Raw genomic sequence first — 23556 nt, 5'->3', positions numbered from 1 at the left:
CTTACTATCTTGTCTTTTTGGTGGTAGCCATTCTAATGGGTTTGAGGTGACATCTCATTGTGGTTGTGATTTATATTACCCTGATGAAAACAAAGCAGACAACACTTGGTATTATCTGTCTTTTGATTGTAGCCGTACTGGGTTGAATAATAGTATCTCATTGTGGTTTTGATATGTGTTTTCTTGATCTCTGATGACACCAAGTGTCCTTTCATGTGCTTATTGGCCAATTGTGTATCTTCTGTGGAGAAGTGTCTGTTCAGATTCTTCACCTGTTTTTAAATTGTGTTCTTTATCTTTTTATTATTGGTTTGTAAGAGTGCTTTACATATTCTTGATATAAGTCTCTTCAGATAAATATGCTTTGCATATTTATATTCACATTTATCTGAAATTTATCATTTTAAATATTCATATTTATCTGAAATTTATCATTTATAAATGATTTGCAAATATTTTCTCACATTCTATGGATTTTCTTTTCACTTTTTGATAACATTCCTAGCAAGACAAGAGGTTTTTGGGTTTTTTTTTTCTTTTTTCTTAAGTTTGCTGAAGTCCATTTATCTATATTTCAATTTCTTGTTGGTGTTGCATCTAATAAGGCTTAGCTTCACTCAAGGTCACAAAGGTTTACTCCTATGTTTTCTTCTAAGAGTTTTCTATTTTTAGCTTACAGGTATGTAGCCCATCTTGAGTTAATTTTTGGACATTGTGTAAGGAGGGAATCCAGCTTTCTTCTTTCATATGTGGATATCTGGCTGTGATGGCATCACTTGCTGTAAACTGTTCTTTCACTGTTGAATTGTCTTGGCACCCTTGCTGAAAATCCACTGGTAATCAATGATAAGGTTTACTTCTGGGATCATAATCCTTTTCCATTGATTTTTTTGTCTATCCTTATGCCAAAGCACACTTTTTTTTGTTTTGGGGGGGGGGGGGTTTTGTTTTTTTACTCTAGCTTTGTAATAACTTTTTTTTTTCAAGAACATTTCACTCAGCCTGGGTCCCTTGCATTTCCATATAAATTTTAGGGTCAGCTTGTCAGTTTCTCCAAAATGTCACTTGGGATTTTGACAGAAATTGTGTGGAATATAGAGATCAATTTGAGGAGTGTTGTTATTTTTCCAATATTAAGACCAGTACAAATTTCTGTTTTACCAAGTAATCCTTTCTGACTCTTAAAGTTTCAAATGTTTCAGTGTCCAGAGAGTTCACCATTTTTTAACAAAAATTTAGCAGAGACCACTAGTCTTAGCAGTCTTGTGAAAAAAGGCCACTTGTCATGCTTAGTGAAAGGTATTATTTTTAGTGCCTTTTAAGTCATAGTTGTTTCTTAATGTTTCTGATTCACTTTAATCAGTTTAAGGACCGAGAGCAGCCGTGAACATAGATGATAGAGCTGCTCGAAGGGCTTGTTTTCCAGCTCAGCTGGAAAGGGAATGGAGACTCTTGTAGCTGCTTTTCAGACTTGTTTGAAGTTTTTTATTTTGTTTTGTTTTTCTTGGAGTTTCCAGTGGAGATGCCAAGCTGGCAGCAAATGAAGTATACTGTAATGTGAACCTTATAAATATATGTTGGATCTCTGCCATCATTATCAAAAGTGCTGGGACAGAAATGTGCAAAGGGAAGATTTTCAAATTAAGGTTGGCCTGTACATATAAATGTTAGCTTGTAAAGCTCAAGAAATACTAAATTGTACTCCATTAGTTCCCTACATTTTATTGCCTTTTTGGAATAATCATGTGCTTCAGAACATCCTTTAATCTGAGCAGGCTTGTGGTTATATAAGAATTCAGCTTCTTTTTCCTTGTGCTCTATACACTCAGATGAGGAAAATTTACTGCATTTTATAAATAAATCAGAGCTAAAAAGCAAATCTTCTTCCCACCTTTTTATCTTCATGGAGGCCCAGCTTTAAGGCATTTGAGTGATGCATTTATACTCGGCTCCACAGCTATATTCCACTGAAAAAAAATAATCTTCAAAGTCACTTTTTTTTTTTTTTGCTTCTTACAGGACACACTGTTTGGAATCATAAAAAGGAATACTGTGCTTATGTTAGCAAGGAGCAGATTTTTCTCTTTTCAAACGCTGACAGTCTTCTACTTCAATACTTTGATAGAAGTGAAAGTAGATCCCCCACTAAAATGAGTATCACCTCTTTATTTAAATTAAGATAGATATTTTATTTATATTAAGACAGAAGATTCCTCAGTGTTAGTGGAGCTCCATGTGTTTGCCATGGTTTAACTGGACAAGAGCATGGATTCACATTGAGTGAGGCCTTCTTTGATATTTAACTTTACTACCAAGTGAGCTCAGCAGAGGTAGTGGGACTGAAATTGGTTGAGAGATTTCACACATTTCCCCGTGCTTGCTATTTAATACAAAGCAGTATTTTCTATTTGTAACTCAGGGTGGAAGTTATCAATTAAAGGCAACATGCCTTATTGCACTAGGTTTTAATAATATTTTTAGATATATAATTTAATATGGTCTGTGATATGTGCCTGATTATGATTTAAGTTTATGACTTTGACTTATGTGGTCATACGTTAGTTATAAAGTAAATGAACTAAACCTGGTAGTTAAGAATGAGGTGACATAGAGAAAACATTGGTCCTATTAAATTGACAATGTTTTGCTAAATGGCTGTGGTGAATTACTGGACAAAAAATAATACATGAAACAACTGACTTTCAGTATTCATAGAACAAAGTTGATATTTTAGCCATAAGTCATAAATTTTTATAAAATATGTTAGTACATTTTTCTTGTAACTAAGTGATAGTACATAATTTAAAATAATATAGTATATACAGTTTTAAAGTTTTCAAATATTGTTCAGTATACCCTCTTTTCTATTTATAGACAGACTGAACAGGCAAGAGTAGGCCTTTGTAAAATTATAATCCCAATCATGAAACAGTTTTCCCAAGTGCTTTTAGGAGGGCCCCCAAAATGTAAGAGTAGCGCAGGGCAGGATGGGCTAGCCTCTACGGTATGGCAGAGAGGTAGCCCTTGCTCTGCCTGCCGCCGCCCCCTGAGGACAGTACTTGTTCACCAACCGCAGCAGCCTTTTCCTCTAAGCCCCGTCTCGGAGTCCTTCCGACAGAGCGTTCTGGGCAGCCCTTCCAGTCACTTAGGTCAGTCACACCTGAGCAAACATCCACCAAACATTTGTAACGACTGTCTATCACATCTGCCACCCCAGTCTAGGCCACAGTACCCAATATAATTTATATGATTTTCTGTTTTTCTTCTATACTGTTTTAATATTCAAATATTTGAGTCTTCAAACAAAATAATCAATGTGTCTCAAGGAAACTCTTCGTGCAATTTAAGGCTTCTTGCTGCTTGAGCGGAATAATGTAAGAAGGGTAAAAACACACCAGACCAAACTAAAATTCCTGGTAGTCATCAGAGTGCTCAGCCTTACATGTGATGTCCCTTGAATCAGTCTTCAGTATGACACCCACCTATTAATCATCATCGTCTATGAGCTAATATTAACATTAAGTGGCAAAAAAATCACTAATATTAAGGGCTTGGAATTTGGCAACTAGTCTTAACATTAAAGACATTTTAGTTTAACAACATGTAAGAAAAATGGAGGACAACAAATTATCAAGTTCCTGTTTAATAGTGAACTGAAGTCGACAACCAAAAGAAAAGCTTTAAAAATGTTCCAGACTGTGTCACGTGGCTGCAAAATGCAGTAACTGGGAGCTCCCTCTGGCCTGCAGGGTGACCCAGGATCTCATGGGCCTCAAGGGCCTTGGGGTGGAGTGTTAGACCCTGTAGGTCACAGGTGGCAAACGCTAGGCCTGCAGGCCGAGCCTGCCCCTCCACCTTGTTTTATCCGACCTGGCACCTTGTTTCTACCTGGCGGCAGTGCTGAGCTCCTTGCCCCTAGTTAAGGAGTAGTTACATTTATACAGTCCTAAAATTACATTTAGCCCTTCGAAGGCAACTGCAAAGCTGATGTGGCCCCCAGTGAAAATGAGTGTGACATCCCTGCTATAGGTCATTAAAGTGGTGGCTATGACTGTGACACAGACAGATAGGAGAAAAAGGATTTCAGTGGAAAACCCACTTAGTTGATCAGAGATGTATTGATTATTGTCCTCTTAGGTAGAAGGATGTGTAGGTGGTTCTGAAGAGAGAAGTGGTACCTTCAATGAAAAGTAAAGGCAAGACAGAGGCAGAGTGTGTTCTCCCAGCCCGTGCACAGAGAGCTCGCTCTCTCTGCAGACCCTCCAAGTGCAAACACGGTGGGTCTCCCTGCGCATCACTGCGTGTGTTACAGAGGGGCTGGCGAGTCCTGCTGTGGTGGGAACTAAGGGGCACGTTTTCTTATCTGCTTTTTTTCATTTAAGCTTTCAGAAAAGTTTGGTACTTTGAACATTTATATTACATGTATGTGCTATTAGAAAACTTAGTAATTAAATGTCTTAGAAGGGATTTTAAACTCAGATCCAAATAACTCCAAAAGCTTAAATTACTTTTTGTCCACATCTTAAAAGACAGTGGCATCAATGTTTGGAAAATTTCTTTCCCCTCTTATGATGTTTCTCTAAAATTTGATTTGTGTGAGTTAAATTACGATGTTCGTCAGCATTCTTGAGTATCATAGTTGATAAAGAGGTAATGTTTTATACCTGTATATATTTTCCCATTTGGGAATGTGAGCCAAGTCAATCTACTTATGATGGTCCAGACTATTTGGGCTGCTATACCAAAATACCACAGATTGGGTAGGTTGTAAACAATAGAAATTTCTTTCTTACCATTCTGGAGGCTGGGAAGTTGAAGATCAAGTTACTGGCATGGTCACGTGCTGATCAGGGCCCCTTTTCTGGTTCACAGCTAGCACCTTCTTGCTGTGTCCTCACATCGTGGAAGGGGCAAAGGATATCTCTGGAACCTCTTTTATGAGGACACTGACCTCATTTTCGGGGGACACATAGAATGTGCCTTCTGGGAAATCAGGAAAGCGGCATAGCTCAGTCACCAACAGCGTGAGCCCTAGAATCAGACTGCCAGGACCAGAATCCTGGCTGGACCCATAACTAGGTGCGCAGCCTTGGACATACTCTCTAAGCCTTGGTTTCTTATTCTGAAAAAAAGTAGGGATATAATAATACTCTTATACAGGTTTATTGTGAGAATAAATGAGAGGAGACAAATAAAAATATTTTGTACGGCGCCCAGCACCTAGTTAGAACTCAGTGTTAGCTGTTACTAACTTTTGTGCGTTTATAACCTAAAGCCTTTATTTTTTTATTACATCAGTGTGGGAAGGTGTCTTGTTTTATCAGACCCTTTTCTCTATGTACTTTTAGTTCAAGGTGTAAAGAAATGGGATGGTTATCGGTTCTTTTAGGCAGGTCTGCTGGAGGGCAGAACGATTCCAGGTGATCATGTTGCCCTATTGCACCTTCCACCCTACAGTGCAACTTCTGCTGGACATGCATGTTAGAGACATTTCTGTTGGTACATTTTTAAATTTGAAATACAATTCACATACTATAAAATTCATCCTTGTAAAGTGTACAATTTAGTATATTCTCAAGAACATCCAACTATCACTACGATCTGATTCCAGAATGTTTTCATCACCAGAAACCCCCCAAAGTGCTCCATATGCATTAGCCATTACTCCCCATGCCCCCTGCTCTTTCCCCTCAGCCTTTGGCAACCACCAGTCTTCTTTCTATCTCTATGGGCTCATCTGTTCTGGATCGTTCATATTAATAGAGTCACACCATATGCGACCCTTGTGACTGGCTTCTTTCCCTTTGCTCGTTCTTCCCTGTTGTGGCACTTAATCAGAAATTAATTCCTTTTGAAAGCTGAGTAACTTTCCATGTATGGGCTTACTGCATTTTGCTTGTCCATTCATCAGTTGATGGAGATACATAGTTCTAAACAATTTTGTTTTTAGAGAAACCTATGAAAGTGCTTGTGCTTTCATCAGAACAGCTGTATTATGGACCTATACCTTAATACAGGTATAGACCCATAATACATGGGTCTCCTGAGACAGGTTATGTTATCGTCAACTTTTTAAAGAGAAGTTTTATAGAATTTGGATCAAAGAGTTGAAATCTGAGTTTTATTTTAGAGAAGGTTAAATGTTGTTCTTCCAAGCCAAGTTCTTTTATATTTTAACTCTGAGGCTTTTCTGAACTTTTCTAGGGAGAAAGAGGAGCAGCTCACTCGTGTGACTGAAGTTCAGAGGTTGCAGGCCCAGCAGGCAGATGCTGCCCTGGAGGAGTTCAAGCGGCAGGTGGAACTGAACTCAGAGAAAGTCTACGCCGAAATGAAAGAGCAGGTGAGGAGGCCACCATGCCGTCCTTTTTGAAAGTCTCTCTCTCAGTGCAAGGCACATTCCAATCTTCAGTAGGACAGAAACATATTTACTTTTAAAAATGTTTTACCAAAATTAAGTGTTCAGTTGGGTTCTGGGAACTCAGAATGAGAAAGGGATTATTAGCTTTGAGGTGGGAGGACACCCACCTCTCCCAGAGCCTCAAAGAAAGAGGTGGCCCCTAGTGGCCTATGCCAAAAGCCCTGGTGGAAGGGGGTCCGTCTGAGGCCCACCCCACCCCGGCAGAGCATGCGAAGGGACAGGGGCTGTGGCGTACAGCTCTGGAACGCCTGCTCCTCGCTCCTCCCAGGCCACTGGGTGCGCAGCGATCAGCAGCTCCCTGGTGGCAGTGAGTGGAAGGAGACCGTGGAGAGCCTCCTGGATCTGTGCAGGCAAGGAGATGGGTTCTTTCCTCCTTCAAGTTTCCTTGATTTGTTCTTAAATTGATGCCAGAATAATCATTTTAAAATTGCATCTACAAGTGTAGCCATGGCAAGAATACATCTCACTCCAGGAGCACGGATCAGTGTACAGGAAAAATCCCACTAGCAACCAGGTTTTGTGGAGCAAGGATTCAAGCCAACCATGTCTGTGTTTGTTTGTGTTCCATAAATGGTGCTTTAGTGATCAGCTGCAGCGAAGGATTTTCCATTGGCGGTTCAGGGAGGCAGAGGCTGTCTTCAGTTCTTGTACAAGTTAAGGGGTACGTTTTTCAGTTTTAAGAGCAAATTTAAAAATTGAAAAAGAATAAAGGAAACAAGCATCAAGGTACCCATCGTGAAGAATCAACAGCTGTCAACACTGTTCATTTAAACTAGACACTGCGGGTGACCTTCAGTTTCCTTTGTTGTTCGTGTCTGATCACATTGCCCTCTCCTTTCCACCCCTGGGAAAAAACGACTGTAACTCATTTAGCGTGTAATATTTCATTCTATTATTTTAGATGCATATATCATATTGTATGTTGTATGCATTTTTGTGCTTCTATTTTTTAAAAGTTAGATAAGTACTACAGATTTTATTTATTAGTCATGTTTGCTCTTTTATATTTAATTTTACATCTGTGCCCTGTCTGTATTGATTTAATGCAATCAGTGCTTTTAACACTGAATGCATTTTATCATGTGAGTATATCATATTTTATTTATCAGCTCCACAATTCAAGGGTATTTAGTTTATTTTCAGGCTTTCTTGATTATAAAGCATGTTGCCATACTTGCTGGTGATTTCATTTTCAGCTGGAGTTACCTGTCTCAGGAACCCGAGCGCACTGTGACTGGGTGTACAAACATTCCTGTGCGGGGTTGATGACTGACCGCTGTGGGCTTTACTAGCTGGGAACTGTGTTTTCCTGTTCGTCATTCAGATTTCCATTCATATTGAGCTGTGTGAATTTGGGTCCTGAAAGTAGGGTCTGAGATCCCATTCTCTGCTTCTCCACACACTGCCTAGGGCAAAAGCTAGATTGTTGCTGAGAGAATGCAACAATCGGGGCTGATGGTGCCATATTAACGGATCACAGAATTCATGGGTAAATAAGGAGAATAAACAAGCAAACAACAGTGGGACTTGTGAAAACATTCTGTAGGACAAGAAAAAGATATTTGTGTGTAGTAGTCATAGAAGAAAAGCAGAGTTCTGAAAATGATCTACTTTTAATTCAGAAAAAAGTTTCAGAAAAGCAGTACCTTTATAAGAAGACATGATCTATAGAAGAGAGACCATAGATCAAGTGCAATTAATGCAATGAAACCTGGATACAATCTGGAAAAATAATTGAACTTCAAATAGAAGTAAGAATAAAATGAAAATCCAACAAGTTTCTAAGTAGGATGAAACTGACAGAAAAATTAAGCAAATAATGGAGTAATGCTTCAGAGTATTGAAGGAGAAAGGTATGACCTAATTTTATACATAACCGAGGAATTTTTCACTTGCAAAATCAACAAAAATATTTTCTTAGTAAGTGCTTACATAATGTATACCACTTCTTTCATTTCTGGAAAAAAATTGTATGAGCACATCAGTCAACCCAGAGATGAAACAAAAGGCATCACACACACGGGGAATCGATCATATTAAAGGGTGAGTTGAGAACAATGGAATCCAACAAATTTAACTGTTAGAAATGTAGTTCAATGCTAATGTTTATTGATTCTCGAAAAGGAAGGTATATGAAGTAGAAAACACAAATTCAGGAATGACTTAACTTTAAACCCCTAGGTTGTGTGAACAAAGACCAACAGTCGGTGGGTAGTGAGGGGGCGAGAGGAGCACAATCCGCTCACACACTTCGCCGTGGAAGAGCTGAGACTCAGAAGATTCTTAAAATTAGGGAAATGTAGGTTAAAGTAACTTTGAAATATATAAACATAGACATTAATAAAATTAACAAGATGTTACATTCTTATAACATATTTAGAAGATAAAAGCAAAACTTGATAGGAGATATTGCCAAAGGAACAGTGGCAAAAACAGAATAAAATGTCCAAAATAAGACACAGTATATAATTGTAAAAAAATATTAATAGGTTAAATTTTGTTAGTAAAAAGGGTACAGGTTAGCTGATTTAAATCCATGTATATGCTATTTATATTGTAAAAGACACAACTAAAAGTTACACAAAAATTATGTTAAAAAGCTGATGAAACTACATCAGTTGTATTCAGATAAAAAGAAAGATGTAATACTATTGCACAAATTAACATTAATCAATAAACTAGAGAAAGGAATGTTTTTGCATGCTAAAAGCAGGAATACTTAATCAAATATGAAAAGGCATAGGAATACATGGAGAATTGACATAAATAATCATGGATGTTTTAATATCCATATTTTCTCCATCTTTGACAGATGGGAAAAAGTAAAACAGGAGGTCCAAATAACAGTTAACGAAATGGCTATCTTTCTACTTTCTGCTCTTTGAATACAACACATTAAATTTCTACTCCCATGGAATAGTTATGAAACTCAGTAGAGCAGAGGGAAACAGCCAATATATTTCTAAAACTTCACATGACAGAGAGTGTACATTTTTTATCACAATGCAGTAAAACCAGAAATTGAATTTCAATTAAAGTTGCTACATTAGCCTTCACCAAAATTAAAAATTTTTGTTCTTTCAAAGACACCATTAAAAATCAACAAAAGGAAATCAGGCAAGCCAAAGAATGGGGGGAAAATTCACAAAATTTTCTAAGAACTTGTACTTAAAATATAAAAGAAATCTTGTCCTGGCCTGTGTGGGTCAGTCAGTTGGGTGTTGTTTCACAAAGTGAAAAGTCATTGGTTCGATTCCCACTCAGGGCACGTACCTTGGTTGTGGGTTCAGTTCCTGGTTGGGGCATGTATGAGAGGCAACCAATCAATGTTTCTCTCTCACATCGATATTTCTATCACTTTCTTCACCCTCCCCTCTCTCTAAAAATAAAATCTTTGAAAAAAAAACACCGTCACTTAAAAAGGAAAAGCATTTGAGAAAGTTCAACATTATTCATGATTTTTTAAAAAAATCTTGACAAACTAGGACTAAAAGTGAACTCACTCAACATTATTGAATAAGGACATCTATGGAAACCCTATTGCTAATATACTTAATGTTGAAACACTTAGTGTTTTTCCTCCTAAGTACAAGGAAAAGATGTTTGCTTTTACCACTCTCATTCAACACTGTAATGGGAGATTTTAGCCAGTGCAGTAAGGCAAAACAAAACAAAACAAAACAAACACCAGATTGGAAAGAAAGTAGAACAAATGTCTTCAGATGTCATGATCCTAAATTGTCAAAGTCCATAAAAGTAATGCTAAAATTAATGAATGATTTACCCAAGTTAGAAGGATACAAGATCAATAAACAGAATTCAGTCACATGTCCATATACTGGCAATGAAATATCTGAAAATGAAATTAAGGCAATTCACAAGCAGCAAAAAGAATCAAACATTTACAAATAAACCAATGAAACATTGAAGACTTATGCATTGAAAACTATAATATACTGAAGAGAGAAATTTGAAAAGATCTAAATGAATGAGAGCTGTTCTGTGTTCATGGATTGGAAAACTCAGTATGTCAAAATGGCAGTTCTCCACAAATTGAAGTATAAATTCAGTGCAATCACTGTCAAAATCCCCATACACTTCCTGTAGAAACTGACAATAAGAAATATTTGTTTTTACTAGTAAATTTTTAAAAAAGTAAACTGAAGTAGCAATGATCTGTTTTTCAACTAACACATGGGTAGAAATCTGTGTATTTCTGGAAGGAGTATAAAGTTATGTAACCTTTCTGAAGTGTTGGTTTCACATTGTGGTTTATCGTTTGCCTGTTCTGCTTCTAGGACTTTATTTTTCAGGACTACTAAGTGTGTTCAGGATTTTTATTCCAGTTATTTTTTAATAGTGAAAAATTAGAAAAGATAATGTCAAAAAAGTTTGAGAAAATGTGCAAATTCATACAAAAAAACTAGGATGAAAAGAAGTCTAAGAGTTGTATGGCAAAACTGAAAGCCCTGCAGATAATGTCCTCTTGGGAATCATTAAATTAAGAGCCTTATTCGCCACGAAATGAGACTGTCAGAAGGTAAGAAAGCCGGGGCTGAGAGGTACTGTTGGTGGAATTGAGTCTGGAACCACCCTTTCGCCGATCCACTCCGTGTCTGTGACTGTTCTGTTCTGTGCCTGGTTCACGGCCTGTCTGCTACGTTCCTTCACCCCGCCCCCGCCAGACCCATTTGACTCTCTCACTTCTTGATGTTACGAGTTCATGTATTTTAGACATTCTAGGATTCTGGGTGCCGTGTCTGTATGGACGGGTTAAATGATCTGATGGAAAAGCCTGCTTTGTGCATGCCTTTGGGATCCCCTTTCTGTCCTTCAAACCCCACACGTGTATCCTGTCATCGTGAGCAGACCTCACCAGGCCTGTCCTGCCCAGTGAGGCTGAACTCAGACTCCTCGAAAAAAAAATACTGATGGCAACCTATAAGCAGGAAATTCTTTCAATTGTCTTCTGCTGAACAAATGTTCTCCAGTGGTTTTAGTCGTAAATAGTTTAACCAAGTGCGGTTGGGTGTCTGGAATAGAGAAAGCACCTTTGGTGTGAGTTGGATAATAAGGAACCCCATTTATAATGGAATTCTTATAGTTAGGCTCATTCACAAATCAAATAATTCTTACGGGGCAAATTTTAACTAACATTGAATAAATTATATATGTCAAAACATGGCAGATTAGAGGTCCTCTATTCCAGATTATCAGTTGATTAAAAAGTGTGAATGTGGTGTAACAAATTCTAGAAGAAAATCAATCAGCAGACTCATTATTTAGAGAGTCATAAGGCTTTTAGATTTTTCCATAGTCTATATTATTAACAGTCTTTCTTTTCTGTTGTTGTTTGGAACTGCTGTTTTCTCTTCTTACTAAAATCTTTTGTGTAAAAGCCAGCAGAGCTTAGGGCATCTTTTCCACTTGGAAACTGCTGCAGACAGCAGACAATGGGATTTGAATTTAAAAAAATAAAAGCTTTGTGTTTGTTTTTGAAAGTGAATTGCTGTTTCAAAAATGAGGCCCATGAGAGAAAATGGAACAGACTTAAACTTAAAAAAAATAGCTTCATACTGTTTCTTTCACTTTGAAGAACGTTTTTTTTATGATTTCTTAAAAAACTTAATTTTTACTCCAAAGGTGAAGTCAACTACAAGTGTTAGCTGTCAGCAATTAGTTGTGTGAAATATACATACTTTAATTGTGAGAATTTAATGCTCTATTAGGGTTATTCCTATATATGTATAAATATAAAATCACATTTTTAAAAGGAATGGTGTTTTATATTTACCTATTCTCTGTGAAACAAATAAATGACTGGAAAAGACAGCTATGTTTTTTTGAAGTATTGGCAGCAATTCTAAAGTGAAACTTTTTAATCTTGTAAACTGACTGCATGAGCGTCTGCTAACCGGTTTCTCCTGGGGCTTCTACTAGCCAACTCGCTTTTGTAGTTAATTTTTCTCCTCTTGAAAATATACCCTCATTAAATGATATTTGCCGCTAAATATCTGGCTTTAAATTGTATTCCTTTTTCTTTATAATTGTGAGGTACATGATATTAGCTTTATACTTGAAAAACCCACTGATTTTGCCAAGAAAACAAAATTGTAAAACACTGCTATTGACTAATGAGGTTTTTTCTGGCTCTCGGTACAACTGAAACTGGTTAGCAGTTTTTTACATTCTTAGGGTTTATATGTTTAGTTCATCATCCTGTTATTGCTGTTGACTTAATGAAAAAGCATTCTCTAGTTACCAGGAAGGAAGAATGCCATCTGGATATATTTGTGCCATTAAGTGTAGATGGATAACAAACACTTGAAGAAGGAAAGAATCATCAGCACACAAACCGTTCAGTGCGACGAGGCCTTTGTCCTCGTGTCCTCTAAGGGTCGGGCTGGCTCATGTAATTTTAAGTGAGTTTTTTAGACCAGTTTTAACATGATAGATTCAGTATAAATTGAAGCATTTTCTCTCAGTTACTGTTTGATGGCAATGAAAAATCTCTCTACCCTTTTAACATTTGGAATTTTGTCTTTACCTGAGATTAGACAGCAAAGGTAGAATTCCAGTATTATATTTAAATGTTTCAATATTGTGATAATTAATCAATTCAGTGCAATGACAGCATCCAAAGAATATGTACAAGTATTTGGCTTCAAAAAACAATATTAAACAAACAACCTGCTCTCAGAAACTGACTAGTAAAAGAAATCTTCACTTTTATCCTTAAATGCTTAATGGAGTAGTAAGTGAAACTTTTTCCTAATAATATTCATCAATGACTACTGTCTTTTGCAGAAGAAAAATAAGCCAAAAAAATCAATGTCAACATTGGACCAGAAAATGTCATTCTTTCTGTATTTTACTGATCTTAATGGTTATCGGTTGTGAAAATAGTAACATTATTAATTTTTAATACCTCAACTGTTTTAATGACTTACTGGCCAAGGATTCAACAGACTTGATTTCTTCTTCCATTTATTTATCAAAAATTTATGAATACTTGTTCTATATTACCCATTGTTTTAGATCCTGGGAATCTAGAGATTAAGACACGCTTACAGCTTGTGTAATAGACTGGTGCATGCAAGTGTACGATTGTAACAGGCGGTGTGACTGGTGGAATAGACAGGTCATTAAGGCCACACGAAGGAGGCATGTCTAAGGCAGCCCAGAGAGTTTTACATTCATTTGCACCACAGCTTCTTTGTAGAACCATGAATTTCTCAAATGTTTACTTGTTAAAATGTTACTGGTATTTAATTTAACAAGGTCGTTAACCATTAGGTCAGATATACAATTCATTTTTATTTCTTTATATCAGTAACCAACAAATAGGAAATAAACTTTGAAAAAGACATCATAGTACCAGGAAGCTTCACTTACCTAAAAATAACAAAAGATGTATGAGACCTCTGTTTTGGAAACTAGAATACGGTATTAAGAGAAACCAAAGAAGACTTAAGAAGATTGAGAGACATATCATGTTATGGATTTGAAGACTCAATGTTATAAAAATGTCACTCCCTAAATCTACAGAATCCACACAATTCTAAAAATCTGAATGTTAGCAGTGCTTTTTGGGAGGGAGTAAGGGAAGCTGACAAGCTGATTCTAAGATGTATGTGAAAATGCAAAGGGCTCAGAATAGCAATGGCAGTCTGGAGTAGAACGTGACCAGAGAGCTGACACTGCCGGATACTGAGACTGGGAGTAAGCCGTAGTCATTAGTACAGTGTGGTCTCGGCACAAGGGTGACCAGTGGTACAGAAGAGAGAAGCCGAAAATGGACTCCCACACACATGACCCGTCTGATTCCCGTCAAAGGAACTACTTCAGCGCAGCAGGGAAGGAACGGTCATTTAATAAACACTGTCCATTGGATGGCCATGTGGAAAAACAAGCAGCTTGCCCCTTATCTTACTCCATTCATGTAACGAATCCTAGGACTGGGGATATACAGTCATAGGTAAAACAATAAAGCTTTCAGAAGAAAACGTAGGAATATTTTTGATAATTGGAGCTGCTAAGCAAGGATTTTCTAAATAGAAACAAAAAGGCATAAACAAGAATATTGTTAAATTTAACTTCATTAAAATTAAAAAGAAAAACTTCTGTTCATTAAGAGATGAGTAGAAAATGAAAAGGCAACCTCAAAGTGTGAGAAGGTATGTGCAATTCAGCTACTGATCAAAAAGTTCTCGTCCAGAAGAGTTGAAAAAGACGGCTACAAATCAGCAACACAGGGCAACCATCAGACCTGCTGCGTCTCGAATCAGTTCATCGTGACCTCCCACAAAGAACTAGACGGACATAACCGAGTATTGTGTTCATCGATTTTTGCCGTTAAGGGTGTTAGCCCTTAGTCTTGAAGGCATGGAAATAACTATCTGTCCACTCATTTGTCTGTCTACTTACCTACCTATACCTACCTACCTAGCTACCTACTTAGGTACTTACCTATCTCTGTACATATCTGAAAATATTTGCAAGGCAATTTCTTATAATTTATCTAAATATGTGTTAAATGCATTAAAATATATTTTGAATTGTATAGTTCTATATAAGTGTATACTTGTACAGTATGAATCATACATGAAAAATTAATTACTCAGAATATAGTAACACGGATACTTGACTAGAGGAAGAGCATTAACTTATGACCGTATTTGACAGAGACTGCCAAATGTTGGTCTGCATTCATTCATCCTTTCTTTTTTGTTGTTGTTGGTTTATCTTTTTATTTTTAAAGTTTTTTATTGTAAATTTTCTTAAGTTCTTATTTATTCTATCACACTTGTCCCAATGGTTTCCCCCTTAGCTGTCCCCCGCACGGCCCAGCCCCCACTCCCACAGTCCATACCATCTTACTATTGTGATAGAGCCCTCAGTTTACTTATGGCAACATTAGACACAGCTTTAAAACTGCAGTCTCTGACCTTGTCTTTTATTAATGTCATTCCAGTGAATGAGATGCGAGCAGCATAATTAATTTGCTATTGACAGGAATCTACAGGAAAACCCCTTAAAAAGGGTATTTGACTTGGCTAATATGGGCCCTTGGCCCTTATCCCTTCCCCTTCCCCCTTTGCCCCTTCCTTCCCAGATGTTCAGAGCTGCAGAAGCTGCTTCACAGCCATTATGGGAAGGTTGAATTGCAGAGATCTTAACCCTGACATCTTTGAACTGCCAAATATAGCAGCCAATTTCTGAACTTTTTGTTACATGAGGAAAACACGAAGTGCTTATGCTATTTAAGCTGTGAATGCTTGGGTTTTCTTTAACATGGAACTAGAGTATTGCATGAGGCACCATGTTAGGAAAATTCAGCACCTGTTTTTATCTTTTTCTTACTCTTTAAACACTAACCATTCACAGAAACACGTGCAAGCCCTTATCTGCTCCTAATTTGACCAGCAAGTTTTCCTCTGAGGTTTTTGGACACCAGAGTTACATAGTAAAGGAATGTATTGTTGTTTTTTTCAAACACATGAAGTTGAATAGAATATGGAATGATGTATGAAGAAACAGAATCTTTTGTATCAATGGCAACTGAGAACTCTCTATGTCTATACAGACTAAGTATTTTACAACCATTGTTTCTTATTTTTGTTAAATTGTGGAATAAGAATGGAGTGGGGTTTTGCATTCTCGGTCAGTATACTCTAAAATAACATGTTTTTCATTTATCTTGTAATACAGTTATTTATTTTCTTAATGTTTAGGTATAAAAGGCCTTTTCATGTGCTTTAAATTGTCCGCTGTTTTTATTATAGAAGATAATTCTGTTTTTCTTGATAGAAAATATTCTGTCTTACAAGTTTTGAGTATATGAAGCTCGTAATTTTATTTTAACTATTTGATATTTGAAATACTTAAATATTTATTATTTATTTTAATATTTAATCTGTGCTAAAGAAAAATAAGAACCCAAAATTAATTTCATGTAAAGATCTCTCCAAAAAATACTAAATAAGCCATGTCTTTCTACTTTGATTTATCTTCTCTTTTTTTCTCCCCCTTTTGCTTTTGTCTGTCCTTTCATTCCTCCTTAAGAGCTGAGTACATATTTATTCTGCATACCAAAGCAATTAGTTAATAATTAAGATACAAAAGAAAAGATTATGTCATAGTTCCTTTCATTGGGGAGCTCATGATCTAACTGAATAAACAGAGCTCAAACATTTGAAGCACTTCAGTACTATAGAGAAAAAATAATGTCCTAGAAACATAAAGATGTTAAGTCCTAGAGCATAGAGACAAGGAAGACATTTCTGTCAGTCGATGGGACTCAAGAACACCTCAGGGAGGAGAGGAGGCTTAAGTCAGCCTTGAAGATCGATGACTGTTTGGACGAGGAAAGACATGAAGGGGCTTTCCTGACGGTGGGTGTAGCCATGGTTGGTTTGGGAAATGCCAGGGATACGGGAGTGTGGGGAGTGTAGATTGCTGAGGACGAGTTAAGGAGCCATCTGCTTGAGGTTTAACGTGAACAGTGTTGAAGAAGACCGTTGAAACCCCCTTCTTGGGTGGGAGACAAAGGAAAACAGTGGGCTTGACGGCGTGCCTCCTTTGATAATTTCTTAGTAAATTTATTTTTGACCATAATTCTGATGACTTATGGATCAGTAATCTTAGAAGTTCGTTGAATTTACAAGCTAATAACTTAATAGCATCAATGTTGCCATGTTTGTTACTTATAAGGAAATACTTCCATGCTAAATATAATGCCGTAGTCTAGATCAGGGATGTCAAACTCATTTTCACCGGGGGCCGCTTCTGCCTCATGGTTGCCTTCAAAGGGCCAAATGTAATTTCAACTCCTTGACAGTTAAGGAGTAGTTACATTTCTAGAGTCCTAAAATTATTTTAGCCCTTTGAAGGCAACCATGAGGCTGATGTGGCCTCCGGTGAAAATGGGTTTGACACCCCTGCTGTAGATACTCCAAAATACTTAAGGTGTTGGGAGACAGCAGCAGTGTGGGGGTGGGCAGGATGCATTTTGTTCCCATCCAGTGAAACTGGCTCCTTCTCACTGAACATCTTCATTCTTAGAACCTTAAAATTTCATCATGCTGAATAAGTGCACTTGAATGGTTTTTTAAAAATGTAACATGAAAAATTGTGAAGGAAGCATTCTCATGGGTCATTTCCCGTAACATTCAACTTTCTTTTAATTTTTGAGAAGTTATGTGAATATCTGGTGGGGGGGTGGAGTCTAGACAATAAGGTGAGAGCATCTCTGGCCTGCCGTCTGCCTAGCAAGAGGCAGGTGTGCTGGCGTGGTGGTGATGTGCAGGTAGAGGGGAGGAGTGGAGGTGTGCCGAGAGGGAGAACTGCGATTGGATCATGTGAGGCCTCACAATGTAGTGGGGTCTTTGACTTTTACTTTTTAAAACAATGTTATTGAGATGTAATTCACATACCTATAGTTCACTCCCTGTAAGTGCACAATTCAGTGGCTTTGAATATATTCACGGAGTTGTGCTGCCATCACCATGATTATAGGTTTTATCATCCCCCAAAGAAAAGTCATACCCTGAAGCAGTCCCCCCACCCCCAACCTCCTTTTACCCTAGACAACCACTAATCTACTCTATTTCTATGGATTTGCCTATTCTGGAAATTTAATATAAATGGAATTACACAATACACGGTCTTTTCCAACTGCCTTCTTTCATTAGCATAATGTTTTCATCCATGTGGCGTGTATTAGTACTTCATTTCTTTTTATGACTGAATAATTGTATGTCTGTACCACACTCTGTCTATCCATTCATAACAGACAGATATTTGGGTTGTTTCTTCTTTTTCACAATTATGAATAATGCTGCCATGAACATGTGATAATAAGTTTTTGTGTGGGTGTTTGTTTTCATTTCTTGCCTGGTACTGGAATTCCTGGTTCACGTGGTAGCTCTCTGCTTAGCCTTCTGAGGGACTGCCACACTTTCTTCCAAGGTGACTATATCATTGTGGATTCCCTCCAGCAGTACGAGGGTCCTTATTTCTCCACATCCTCAACAACACTTGCTATTATCAGTCTTTTTGACTGTAGCCATTCTTGGGGGTGCAAAGTGGTCTGTCATTGTTTTATTTTGAAATTGCCTAGTAACAGTGACGTTGAGCATGGTTTCATATACTTACTCATTGGCCACTTGTATTCTAGAATATCTTTTCAGTTCCTTTGACCATTTTAAAATTGGGGTTAATTGCTAGTTATGAGTTGTAAGAGTTCTTCATGTATTTTATATATAAGTCCCTTATCAGATGTGTGGTTTGCAGATATTTCTCCCATTTGGCATATATTGAGACCTTAATAAAATGTTGTTGAATAAATATTTGAATGTTCAAAATTATATTTCTATTATAGTGTTTTTATAATATTAGAACTTAGTCATTTGTATATTAATTTTTAATTTTACTTAAACCATTAAAATATACCAAAATAACTGACATATTTTATCTTTTTTAAATTCATCATTATTAGTGAGGTGTTTAAAATTTTAGTGGATGGACAAATAAAAACATGGAATATAATTTTTGGCTTAAAAATTTGATATTTGGTTTTTTAATTGTATAGATGGAAAAAGTGGAAGCAGATCTAACTAGATCCAAGTCTCTCCGTGAGAAACAATCAAAGGAGTTTTTGTGGCAGATGGAGGATGTCAAGCAACGATATGAACAGCAGGTAGGTCTTTCACTTTGGCGATGCCGTTTAAGTTTTGATGCACATATAATCTCTATATCACAAAGTGTCTGCACAGTGAAAATGTTACTAGAACATTATTACCAATATATTTGTAATATTTTAAATATTGGTTTTAATAAAATCCAGAAACAAAGAATTTTAATCTCCACTGATGTATATTCTGACAGCTTTTAAATCTGAATAATTGAAACATTTATTGGGATTCTTGAGTTCTATTCCTGTCAGAGCACCAATTTTACTTATTCGTTTATTTAAGAAGTAGTTTTGAGTACCTACTATGTACCAGATACTGCTGCCGGAACTGGGCAAAGCAATAAGCAGGACCAACAAGTTTCCTTTTCTTAGAAAGTTTTATGTTTGGGTGGGCAGCTAGGCCTTAAGTAAAAAAAGGAAATAATTTCAAAGAGTCATATGCAAAGAAAAGAGGGTGTGCCCATAGACCTGGCCAGGTGGAGGGCAGGAAGGAGGTTGCTGTATTGGTAGGTGGTCAGGGAAGCCCTGGCAGCTGGGACCCTTGTGCTGAGAATAACGAAAGCCGGGGAGGAGCCGGCCAGGAGGTCTCTGGAGGAGTGATATTCCAGACTGGAAGGAGAGCAGATTCCAAGCTCCTGAGGTGAGAGCATGCTGGGAGTGCTGACGGAGCAAAAAAGGACAGTGAAGGTCGGCGGAGCAGAAGTGTGGAGAAGGAAGGTGCCAGCCCAGGAGATGGGAGCACAGCCAGGAGAGGACCGCGACCTAGGGGGCAGCACAGCGAATTTAGATTTTGTTCTCATTGCCACTCACTTATTAATGAAAAAGGTTTTGTTTTTGTCTTTTAAGGAATGTATTCCTGCTAATTCTTGGCATATTTAAGATGGCTATTAATTTTTACTGGTTTGTCTAATTTTCTTGCCTTGTTTTCCTAACATCTGAAAAAGTGTTAATTAGTTTAGTCACTTAGTTAAGAAAATTTTTTCTAAAGACCATATCTGAACCTTTTTAGTTTGGAAACCTGAATAATTTTTTCATTATTGTATTTTAATCCCTCATTAAGTGGGTTTTACATCAAGAACTAATGAACCTATTATGGTTACTGAATGTTATTTCCTCTCTCAGTGATAGCAAGTAGTGGGGTGCTGGAGTTCCATGAAGGAGGTCTGATCCGTCATGGGACCTTTGGGTGTTATGTTGTTGTTTTAGGCTTCTAGTATTGGCAAAAAGCTAAGTTATTTTCAGAAGGAAAAGAGTTATAAAGACAAAAGCTTGCATATTGGCCCTTTTTTTGGTTGTTATTTTCATTATCTGGATTGTCTTACAACAGAGAGAAACATAAGAAATGAACTTAGTAAATGATCGTGCAGAAACATCTTCAGCCTTGGTGTTAATAAAATTCAAATTAGAATTGACAGTAATGTACCATCTAAAGTTGGCAGAAGTTTAGTAAAATTGGTCTTTTCATATATAGCTAGTGACATTATAAATTAATGCAGCCTTTTTTGGAAGGATTTTGGTAGTATCTAGCAAGAGTTGTAAAGAATGTTTATACCTCTGGCTCAACTATCCTTAACCTTGAAAATCAGACAGAAATATTTAAACAGTGATGTTGATTATTTGTCAGATGGTGGAATCACAGTTGATTTTTTTTATATCCCCCCTTTCCATATTGTGACAGTGGCATTCTCCTTTTTAATGCGATGGTCACTTTGTCAGTGTAAAAATACACTCATGTGAATTCATTTGGAAGAAAAGCTTCAAAGGCTTTTCTGAGAAGGATAGATTTAAAAATCTACTGAACTTTTGTCTTTTATAGTCTTGTCTTTTATACTTTATAGTAATAGAGTTGATACTACTAATAAAAACCATACTCTATTTCCTCAATTTTTCTGTATTTCATTTTCATGAAAAAGAGATAAATGATATAAACGTTATACAAATCTACAACAGGGATTTGATAAAACCCACCCAAGGATCACTCAGGTTGGTGCAGGGCCACCCATTTTTATCCTTCCCATGTCTCTGGGCCTGTTCATTAGAAGCAATGCTAGGGATGAAGACCCCAGGCAGTAACTCATGAAAAAAAGCATAAAAACAGGAATGTGAGCTCATTGATTTTAGGAGAATATTTATCTATATGACAATAATACATAAATTAAAAAATTTTTTTTCAGCAGAAATTTCTGTTAACTGAAACAGTATCCACCCCCCCCCCCCCCGTGTTAAAGGAGTTTTTTTGTTTGTTTTCTGTGAAAGTTTATTATGGGAAAGGATAGGCATATGGTAGTGGTCCCTACAAGCCAGCACACATTCATTAAGCATGAAGCCATTAAACTAAGCTCATTTGCTCCTTTGAACCAGATGGCCAGGCTGGTAGATAAGGAAAGAGGAGTAGATGCAATATACCTGGACTTCATTGGGCCACCTGACATGGCCCTTCATAAAGGAAATATAGGAAAATATGATTCAGATGTTGGTACATTTATGTGGTTACATGATAGTTTAAAGGGCCGTCTCTGAATGACTAGTGTCAACCTGAAGTGTGATTGCTAAGTCTGTCAGTCACTGGGTGATGATACAGAAGTAGTTTCCTTCTTGTTCAGAGTTTAGAGGAGTAGTTATTGTGTAAAAGATGAAGATTAGTTTTCTGAAGCTCAAAACAGCTGAAATTAAGATTAAGTTTATTGGGGCTGAATATCAAGTTCATGCTTCAGTTTAGAAAATTATCTGTGGAAAGTATGTGGCGCGGCAGGTGTAAGGGATGTGAGTGAGGAGTGTAAGGTGTGGTGACAGGGAAGATATAAGTGCCTGGGACGGTGGGATAAAAGAGGTTAAAGACATAGTGTCCAGGGTTTTGTTTGTCTGTCGGTCATATCGGGAAGAAGTCGATGCTGTTGACTCATGGTGAGTAGGACACTGACAGACTCAAACATGTTCGAAGGAGCGCTTCCATAACGTAGAAAGGGTTGGAACTATGTCAGAGGGAATGCTTAAAGAAATAAGGATGTTTTGCCAAGAGAAGGTGAGACTAAGGAGAATTGCATATCTGTTTATAAATTCAAGGTTTATAATTCAGGAAATGTTACAATTTCTCTGTGCTAATAGTCGTAACAGCTAATAGTTAGCAGGGCCTTCCTTACCTGGGCCAGGTACCATTTCTACACACTGTCCATGACTTCAGCCACTTCCCAGCTTCACAGTATTCTGTGAAGCAGGAGCCTTTATCTGTTGTTGCCATACTCTATTTGGAAACTGAGGCACATCCAGTTAGTATCTGGCCCAAGGTCCCACCTAGTAAATAGGTGACACAGTCAGAGCCTGAACCTGAGCCATGCTCTTTGTCTTCACTCTAACCCCTCATGGCGTTCGAGGGAGCAGAAACTGAACCCATGTGCAGATGGGACTGTGAGGAATATCTTGACTCATTTCAGAGTAGTTCTTTCCTAAAGAATCACTGGAATGTGCAGCCGTTTGTCTCATGAGGAAGTACGCTCCCCACCCGAGTGGGCTGAAGTAGCAGTCGGGATTGTTGAGGGATGTGCGCATGTGAGGGGCTGTCCTCCACAGAGGTCCCTTCCAGATCCGGGGCCAGCCCCTCGGCCCCTCCATGTGTCTCGGGACAGATGTAGACATCTCTGGTTCCGCCGCAGACTCACCTGCCTTCCTCCCAGGAGTTTCTTACCCCAGGCCTTCCACTACATTCTAAGTGGCCGTTCAAGTGCAAGTGTGAAAACTTTTCTAGTCTCTTGTCTTACTGTTCTCTAAAGGATAAAACTCTTAAGTGTTAGAATCTGAAATGGTTATAGATAGCCTTGCAGGCTGGGGGATATTTAGATGCTGATCGCCCTGGCTTCTCCCACTGGGGCAGTGGTCCCTGGGGCAGTGAGCCAGGGCCTGGCGTGTGTGAAGCTGCATCCGTGTTTCCAGGAGGGTTGGAGTCACATGATTATTTGTGGGAAAGCAAATAGTTTTACTGTTGAGGTAACATTTATTTTAAAACAAACATAGACTTTCCTGTTTTGTAAAATGCAAAGTTCTCATGAATTTTTAAGATAAAATAGGGTATTTCAAAGAAACTTCCAGCTTGTCCTCAGATCCCCCAGGGAGGAACTATTCATTTTCACTGCTGCTAGGGGTACTTTGGTGGAAAATTTTTAGAAGCACTTATCCGGTTTAATCCTTACATTTTATAATGAGGAAATTGACATCCAGAGAAATGAATCACTTGTGCCTTCTGGGCCTAAGTTTCCTTACTCAGTTCTAATTTTTGAGCCCCTCCCATATAGAAAGCATCATGCCAGGAACTGTAATGAAAAGAAAAAAGCAAAGTGGTATTTTAAAATATTTTAGCCCAAATGCAGGCATAAAATGTGCAGATGTGGAGACAAAAACATCAAACACACAGGATAAACACTCACACAAATATCCTGTAAAGCCCAAGCTT

At 37.6% G+C, this 23556-nt stretch overlaps 1 protein-coding gene across 4 annotated transcripts in view; it reads left to right on the top strand.

The window, feature by feature from the left end:
* Window positions 1-23556, top strand: part of CEP112 (centrosomal protein 112) — a 334383-nt gene that overhangs the window by 120352 nt on the left and 190475 nt on the right. For all 4 annotated transcript variants that reach the window (XM_036033460.1, XM_036033461.1, XM_036033459.1 and 1 more), the window contains 2 exons: window positions 6205-6340; window positions 19011-19118. In XM_036033460.1, the coding sequence (XP_035889353.1) occupies window positions 6205-6340; window positions 19011-19118 (244 nt within the window). The remainder of the gene's footprint in view (window positions 1-6204; window positions 6341-19010; window positions 19119-23556) is intronic.

The sequence above is a fragment of the Phyllostomus discolor genome, chromosome 8 (assembly GCF_004126475.2).
Source record: "Phyllostomus discolor isolate MPI-MPIP mPhyDis1 chromosome 8, mPhyDis1.pri.v3, whole genome shotgun sequence".
NCBI lineage: Eukaryota > Metazoa > Chordata > Mammalia > Chiroptera > Phyllostomidae > Phyllostomus > Phyllostomus discolor.
This window is presented reverse-complemented; position numbering and strand designations above follow the sequence as displayed.